The 9,072-nt window shown below is 42.4% G+C and overlaps 1 protein-coding gene across 1 annotated transcript in view; it reads right to left on the reverse strand.

Annotated features, from left to right (window-relative positions):
• NT5DC3 (5'-nucleotidase domain containing 3) overlaps positions 1 to 9,072 on the reverse strand; it is a 55,883-nt gene that overhangs the window by 33,212 nt on the left and 13,599 nt on the right. The window contains exon 2 of the mRNA XM_049626198.1: positions 1,143 to 1,327. Coding sequence (XP_049482155.1) covers positions 1,143 to 1,327 — 185 coding nt within the window. The remainder of the gene's footprint in view (positions 1 to 1,142; positions 1,328 to 9,072) is intronic.

Genomic DNA, 9,072 nt, shown 5'->3' on the forward strand with positions numbered 1-9,072 from the left:
CTCCCTCCCTCCCTCCCTCCCTCCCTCCCTCCCTCCCTCTCTGCCCCTCCCATGTGTGTTCTCTCTCTCTCTCTCAAAAATAAATAAATTGATTAACTAAAATAAATAAAATAAAATAAAATAAAATAAAATAAAACAGAACAGAACAGAACAGAACAGAACAACTCCAGTCAGTGATGAGGTTAAAATATTGCCTATTATTTGAAGGATTTCTTTTAACCAGAGCTCAGCAGGCTGCCGGTTCATCAGCTCTGGGAGAAACTCTGTCACCACTCAGTGAGAAATGAGAGCACGGAGTCTGTAGCCCAATCTCCGCTAACGCATAACTTGAAAATCTTTCATTAAAGAGACATCTAGAGATTTAAAAAAAAAAAAAAAAAAAAAAAAGCAACTATTTTCCGGTACAAAGTTCCAGTGATGGGAGATAAACAAATTCTGGAGATCTATTACACAGCACAGCACCTACAGCAAACAACACTATATTGCTAAAACATCTGCTGAGAGGGTAGATCTTATTTTAAGTGCGCACGCACATGCAAATAACAATAATAATAATGAAGGGGGCAGGAGGAAACTTTGGGAGGTGACAGATGGTTTATGACATTGATGGTGGTAATGGCTTCACAAGCATACACTATGCCCAAACTCACCAAGTTACACACATCAGGTGTGTACAGCTTTTTGTACGTCGATCACACCTCAAAAAAAGTGGTTTAGGGGCGCCTGGGTGGCTCAGTCGGTTAAGCATCCAACTTCAGCTCAGGTCACGATCTCACAGTCCGTGAGTTCGAGCCCCGCATCGGGCTCTGGGCCGATGGCTCAGAGCCTGGAGCCTGCTTCCGATTCTGTGTCTCCCTCTCTCTCTGCCCCTCCCCCGTTCATGCTCTGTCTCTCTCTGTCTCAAAAATAAATAAACGTTAAAAAAAAAAAAATTTAAAAAAAAAACAAAAAAAGTGGTTTAAAAAAAAAACCAACAGGCTTCTGGATAGAGTCATTTGGAAGGGAACAAAATCTACTCATGCATTCAACAACAATTTACTAAGTGATGTCTGTGTGCCAGGCACAGGGCCAGATCCGCTCACGGCTGCTCTTCAACATCTAAGAGAAGGAGGAGGGAGACCACAACGTCCCTGTGCTCTTACCCGGTGTTCATTGATGAGAAGGTCCCGCGCGGCATTAAATATCAGCGTGTGGAGGTGCTTTGAGTAAAACACCAGGGTATAATCGTAATCAAAGCCATAGATTTCAATGTCCGACAGGCTCATCTCATTGTTTGAGAAAATGGCGTCTGGATTCAACAAGTTGTTCATAATTGAAGGCACTAAGTCTAGAAGTAAAGAAAGAATGTATATTATATCATGTGATAAATAAAGGTTAGTAGGATTCCTCAGTGAGTCAACCAAAGTGCAAGCATGAGAAGCCACTCGCAAAGGACTGCATGTGGGATGATTCCATTTATCTGAAATGTCTAGAATAGGCGAGTCAAACAGAGAGACTGCTAACGCGTGTAGAATCTCCTTTTGGGGTGATGAAAATGTTCTCCAATTGGTGATGAGTGATGGCCAGATGGCTGTTGTGAACTGAAAGCCACCAAATGGGAGACCTTCAAGTGGGTGAATGGTACAGTATGTCAATAATATCTCAGGCGCCTGGGTGGCCCAGTCGCTTAAGCGTCTGACTCTTGGTTTGGGCTCAGGTCATGATCTCACAGTTTTGTGAGTTCAAGCCCACATCAGACTCTGTACTGACAGCATGGAGCCTGCCTGGGATCCTCTGTCTCCCTTGCTCTCTGCACCTCCCCAACTCGCACTGACTCTGACTCTCTCAAGATAAATAAATAAACTTTAAAAATAGTATCTCAATAAAACTTTATTTAAAGAGAATCTTTGGGGGCACCTGGGTGGCTCAGTCGGTTGAGTGTCCAACCCTTGATCTCGGCTCAGGTCATGATCTCACAGTCATGAGATCAAGCCCCACACCGGGCTCTGCACTAGGAGCATAGAGCCTGCTTAGGATTCTCTCTCTCCCTCTCTCTCTGCCCCACTCTCTGCTTGCGCACAGGTGCACAGTCTCTCAAAAATAAAATAATACAAAAAGGAATCTTTATTTCAGTATCACAAGAAGATTTGTTTCATTTAAAAAAGAACAGGGGCGCCTGGGTGGCTCAGTCGGTTGAGCGTCCGACTTCAGCTCAGGTCACGATCTTGCGGTCCGTGAGTTCGAGCCCCGCGTCGGGCTCTGGGCTGATGGCTCGGAGCCTGCAGCCTGCTTCCGATTCTGTGTCTCCCTCTCTCTCTGCCCCTCCCCCGTTCATGCTCTGTCTCTCTCTGTCTCAAAAATAAATAAACGTTAAAAAAAAAAAATTTTAAAAAGAACATATATTAGTTACAGATTTCAGAAGATGGAGAAACACTTAGATAATTTAAATATCACACATCATCTCCTCACCCAGAAGAAAACTACTAACACTTAATGCATTGGTTGCAATACTGTTTCATGGATGTGTTTTACGCAGTTGGCCTCACAGTGTACATATAGCTTCATGTGCTCTCCCCACTGTGTTCTCCCATCACCACCAACAGGTGCATGTGTGAAATAAACTATCACAACATCATCCTTCTGTCTCCTCTCTGCACTGCCCAAAGTGTCACATCATTTTCAAGAAGTTATAAAAGAAGTCTGAAGATACCATCTTTGCGTTTGATTTTTACTTTCATGGAACACAGTTAAGAGTTCATAATTTTTCATTTTCCACCCATAATGACAGTAAGAATGAAACTACAGAGGGAGGCATCTCCCAATTATTAGAGGAGTCAGAAGATGCATTGACAGAGAGTAGCCCCCTAGAGCCTAATCATGACGGATGAACTGATCACAGAGGTGAAATCTCAGACTGTGGGTCTTCAACCACCATATCCTCGACGAAATCAGGATTAAAGACTGTACAGTAGATTTCCAAAAACAAAAAGGAAATATGATATTCAGTTAGTCCTTCCATGGCAAGAACCCCATCATGCAACATTCTGTGACAAGAACACAGACCACTCTATCCTCCTGAAAGGATATGTGACTGTATTCTTTCACCTTTTATGATGGCTGCACACCAAAATGGCTCATAAGTGGGCAAATGCTGAGAGCAGGTGACTTTTTGGGAGATAGGTACAAATTTCTAACACATGCACACAAAACTCAAACCGTCCATATCTGACTGCTGTTTACATTACTGAGGACAATCTCTCGACTCCACTACAGGGGTTAATATTTATTAAGCACCTACTATATGCTACGTGCTATCACAGCACTTTATATTATCTCATTTAATCCTTACAGCAATCTAATGAAGCAAATACTATATTATCCCAATTTTATAGATGAGGACCTTTGAGCACAGAAATTACATAATCTGCTGAAGTATACACAGTACTCTGAATGGCAGAGCCGAGATTTGAACCCAGCAAGTCTGGCTCTAGAATCTGTGCTCCTAACTCTCTTCCCCGGGATTACAGGAATCAACACGCATTTGAGAAGGGTACACTTTACCCTAAGTAATCCTTCGTCACTTTCGTGCTCACCAGAGTCTACACTGCTCCCCCCGCCCCCTTCCCTCTGCTCATTTCTTTGTGGCTAGGAATGGCCCATGTTACCCACTTTCATTCTAAGGGGCCACCTGAAATATTCAACAGGTACTGCTTTCACAGGGTGGGTGGCAGCTGCAATGAGGAGACCAGGCTAGCCACTGCGAGGTATTCTGAGCATCTGAGGAGGTTCCTCACAGCTTTACAGCTTAGATCCCTTTGAGAATCTAATAGAAACCGCAGAATCCTCTCCCCAGAGAAATGCACATACGGATTTTGCAGAAAATCCCAGGGAGGCTCACCCCCTGAAGCCTATTCACGGTCACCAGGTAAGCTGTCATGTTACACTAACTTAAAACTAGGCCTTTACGTTCCCACACGGAATACCCAACAAAGGCAAATGCGTGACTAAGTGAATGAATTTATAAACACATGCACCTCTCTCTCTCCCACTGACAACCTAGGTATGGCTGAGTCTACCAAAAATCCAAATTGTCAAGAGGCACCGAGTCCCTTTTATTACTTTTCTTTTGTCAAAAATCAATGAGACATTCACCTTGGCTTTCTTTTGCAAATTTAGACACTTGTTACTGAGGGCAGTAAACAAGGCAGTAACATTTAAAAAAATAAAACAAACGCGAAGGTAGACCGTTCACAAGAGCTAGTCCCGGGACAGGGAGAAGCTAGTAGTCCCAAGCTCTTCGGCACGTAACACCACAGATCTTCTGGCCTTACATCGTCAATGGGCCACTGCGGACGATGCTATTTTCTGACTATGACCACATGGCACTATCCACAGTAAGTAACACAGGATCACTTACAGAGTGACCAACGGCTCTTTCACAAATGATCCTTCCATGGGAAGTTCTAACAGCCTGTTTAAATTAGAAGTTCATGTTTAGAAAGGGTTGGCAATAAAGTCTCTCTCCCTTTCTACAACCTGAGAAGAAAACGTGAAGCCATCAAGGAACCCTGCCGGGATGGAAAGTCACTACCAGCACATCTCCAAAGGCTGCCCAGGCGTGTCCCGCTGGAGGGAAAGCCCAAGGTGTATTAATCACATGAACATCATCACCAAAAAGCTCAGATGTTTAATTTGTCATCACTCAAAATAAACACGAGGAACATGGGAAGCTTAAAAGGGATTTCAACGCCCCATAAAACCACTTCAAAAACGTGCTGAGAAGAAACACAAGTAATTACAAGGCAAAAGGAAAGAATGCCAAACACTCACAAAAAGACAAACAATCTGTCTAAACTGTAGACTCTAGAGTATAAATGGAAGAAGGGCCCTTGACTAGTCACCTCTGTACTTTCCCAAAACAGAAACAAGACTGGGTACCAATTTAGAAAGTGAATTCCTTTTGTACCTAATGGATGATGACAGCAAGACTATACAGTTAGTACAAAGAAATAGAGAGACAGCTCTATTACTCTGTCCAAAGCTCTGACGACAGCCTGGCTCCAAGGCAGACACCTGGCCTAGAACACGGAGGGCAACTGAGGCCCCACTAGACTTTGCATGACTGAGAAGGAATTTGGTTACAGCTGTCTATAGGAAGCCACAGACTGGGGCTCATGCAGCATAACCTAGCCTAAGCTGCCTAACACAGCTACTACTCCTCAGCTGCGTTTCTTTGGGAAATCAGCCCTCCCCAACTGTATGGCCTGTGTGGCCTCAGTGAGATTCCACTCTTGACTCCAGGAGGAGAGCACACGACCCAGACCTGGCCAAACAGCACCTGAATTCCCCACCAACATGAATTCGTTTGGAGAAGGCTCAGGACCCCCTCTGGCCAATCATCATCATACTTTCCCTATAGCCAAAGTGTACCAATAAGTTCCAGTCAGGAAAATTTCTGGATTTAGAAGCGAATTTCACAGAAGAGGCATTCTTTTCTTCCAAACTTGGATCTAAAAGGATATCAAATGAGATGGGTGGGGCCATCACTAAGAACCTTTAAAAAGGCCAGTGGGGGAGAGGGGAGCCCTGGGTGGCCCAGTCAGTTAAGCAACCAACTCTTGATCTCAGCTCAGATCTTGATCTCAGGGTCAGGAGCTCAAGCCCTGCATTGGGCTCAGAGCTGGGCGTGAGGCCTACTTTAAAAAAAAAGAAAAAAAAGCCAGTAGGGAAGAAAGCAAGGTCAAGAGACAAAGCTAATACTACCTCTGGATTTTCCAACTGCACAAACCCATAAAATTTCCTTTAAAAATGGTTTGTTTGGTTTTTTTGTTTAAGCTAAATCAGTTTGAGCTGGATGTTTTATTGCTTGCAGTCAAAAAGATCCTAACTAGGGGCGCCTGAGTGGCTCAGTTGGTTAAGCATCTGACTTCAGCTCAGGTCATGATCTCACAGTTCATGGGTTCAAGCCCCACGTCAGGCTCCGTGCTGACCACTCAGAGCCTGGAACCTGTTTCAGTTTCATGTCTCCTTCACTCTCTGCCCCTCCCCTGCTCACGCTCTGTCTCTGTCTCTCTAAAAAATAAATAAAACATTAAAAAAAAAAAAAAGATCCTAACTAAAAGTTCATTTCAAGCATATTCAGCCACTCAAAATTCTTACTGCCTACAAATGTTAACATTTTAATTCAGTATTAAATGCATTCCCCGTTTAGACTCTAAAGCATCACTGCAATCTTAAATTCTCGTTCATATGCCCAACTTTCAGCAAGATGGGTAATCTACCATTACTCTGTTCTCCAGAATATGCTGTAGTTGAGCACCAACTTGAATTAAATTCACCTAGAATATTCTCTCTTTTTCTAACTACATAAACACTGGCTAACTATAATAAAAGAATGTCAGATAAGATTTTCCTTTATACTGTGCTGCAAAACAAACACCAGGTGAGTCAAAGAATTAAAGCTCTTAAAAAAATGTTTAAAAGGTGTGAAAGCTAGATTACTATTTACCTCATCCTTCCAAATATAAAAGCAATAACAATAAATCACAAATGGAAAACATCCACAGATTTACAATCTAAACATGTGTATCCAAAAATAGCACAAACAATAATTTGAGGGAAAAGGTTATATTAAACAGAAATTTAAAGGTAAAAAGCAAAAATATGAATATGCTAAATATTGAAAAACAAATCCATGGATGCCTGGGTGGCTCAGTTGGTTAAGCCTCCAACTCTTGGTATCAGTTCAGGTCTTGATATCAGGGTCATGAGTTCAAGCCCCACACTGGGCTCCACATGAAGCCTACGTAAAAAGAAAAAAAAAAATCCAATAAAAAAGATAAAGGGGATGCGCCTGGGTGGCTCAGTCGGTTAAGCATCCAACTCTTGGTTTCAGCTCAGGTCATGATCTCAGGGTTCCATGGGATGGAGCCCTACATCAGCTCCACGCTGACAGCACATAGCCTCCTTGGGATTCTCTCTCTCTCTCTCTCTCTCTCTCTCTCTCTCTCACTGTCTCTCTGTCTCCAAATAAAGAAAAAAAAGATAAAGCATCAGAGATTTCCTCCATAAGAGAGGAAATTAAATGGCTAATAAATGTAAATGTTCAACCATTCTAATCATAAACAAAATTAAAAGTTAACTCTCTCTGAAAGTTTTACTGTACTTCATTTACTCTTTTTCTATAAGAAGCATGTGTTACTTGGCTCAGGAATAAAAGATACCATTTTCCTTCCATCAGATTGCACCAATGTTTTTGTTGCTTTGGTTGTTATTTTGTATGTGAACTCTTTGTGGCGGGGGGGGGGGGGTCCATTCTTGTTTTTTGAGGGTTTTGTTTTGAATGTTTATTTATTTTTGAGAGAGAGAGTGGGAACAGGGGAGGGGCAGAGAGAGAAGGAGACAGAGAATCCGAAGCAGGCTCCAGGCTCTGAGCTGTCAGCACAGAGCCCAATGTGGGGCTCAAACCCATGAACCTCGAGATCATGACCTGAGCCGAAGTTGGACGCTTGACCGACTGGACCACCCAGGTGCCCCTCTTGTTTTGTCTTTAATGACAGAGCAGGTTGGTGCTGGTGCTGACACTGGGCAGCCTCACTCCTGGCTATTTAGGAGTGTAAGTCAATTCAAACTTTCTAGAAATGCTTTCTAGAAAACATTCATACCCTTTGACCTACTATTTCTCCTTCTGGGAATCTATGTTAAGGAAATGTTCAGAAATGTGGATAAAGACTTACATACAAAGATTTCATTACAGTGATATTAATAAAGCATACCCCGGGGAAAAGTATGCTCCATTTGGAAGCTCAAACATACATCTCAAATATTTGAACCAAAACACGTTAATGAGAATAGGATCAAAGAGAAAAGCTGAAATGCACTTGAAAATTCTTGAAGTTCAATTTTTGGACAATGCAAACCACAATCCAAAGACATAAAGATGCCATTTTTATTTAACTAATTAGGATTTTTCGTTTTGGTATAAGCCCTACACTTCAAACTATTCTCCCAGAAGAAAAAAAAAAAAAGAACATTCAGATCTGAAGTCCCAAAGAAGAAAAAGAAGGTAAGGGGGACAAAAGGAGAAGGAAGCAACTTTTTTTCTTAGAGGTGACAAAAAACAGAGGGAAAGTCTACATTTCCCCCATATACCACCACTCAGCTTTCTGTGAATCTTCCCAGGACTCAATGGGCCAACAAGGAATCCTCGTGGCTAATAATTACGTGCATTTGCTTCTCTCCAGGCCCCAGATGAAGGTGCACAGACCTCACTTAACATAGTTATAATCCCTGCCTTACAAAGAAGGAAAATAAGATGGAACTAAAGTAACAGCTCAAGGTCATATTTCTTTGTAATATACATCTATTTTCCTAAATCAACAAAAGAGCAGATTTAAAGTATTTGTTTTTCTCTAAATTGACCAAATCTCTACTTGAGGTTGTATTTCATCATATTCGTGCATTTAATGAATATTCACAAATATTCAAAATATTTTATTAATTATTTCATACTTCTTTAACATGGCTTCAAATTCTCTTTTAAAAGTTCGTGGGGAGCCTGGTGACTAAATCAGGTAAGCTCTTTGTTTCGGCTCAGGTCACCACCTCACGGTTCATGGGTTCGAGCCCCATGTCAGGCTCTGTGCTGACAGTGCACAGCCTGCTTGCAGTTCTCTCTCTCTCTCTTTCTCTGCCCCTCCCCACCCTCAAAAATAAATAAATAACCTTAAAAAAAAAAGTTCACATGTTGGGGCACCTGCGTGGCTCAGTCGATTGAGCATCTGACTCTTGATTTTGGCTCAAGTCACGATCCCAGGGTCATGGGATCAAGCCCTGTGTGGGATTCTGTGCTGAGCATGGAGCCTGCTTGGGATTCTCTCTCTCTCTTCCTCTGCCCCTCTCCTCCACTCACTCTTTAAATTAAATAAATGAATAAATAAATAACCTTGCATGTTATAAACAACAAGATTTCCAAATTTCTTTTAAAAGGATACATATAGGGGTGCCTGGGTGGCTCAGTTGGTTAAGTGTCTGACTCTTGGTTTCGGCTCAAGTCGTGATCTCACGGTTTGTGGGTTCGAGCCCCACATCGGC

Source organism: Panthera uncia, chromosome B4 (genome assembly GCF_023721935.1).
Source record: "Panthera uncia isolate 11264 chromosome B4, Puncia_PCG_1.0, whole genome shotgun sequence".
NCBI classification, from domain to species: Eukaryota; Metazoa; Chordata; class Mammalia; order Carnivora; family Felidae; genus Panthera; species Panthera uncia.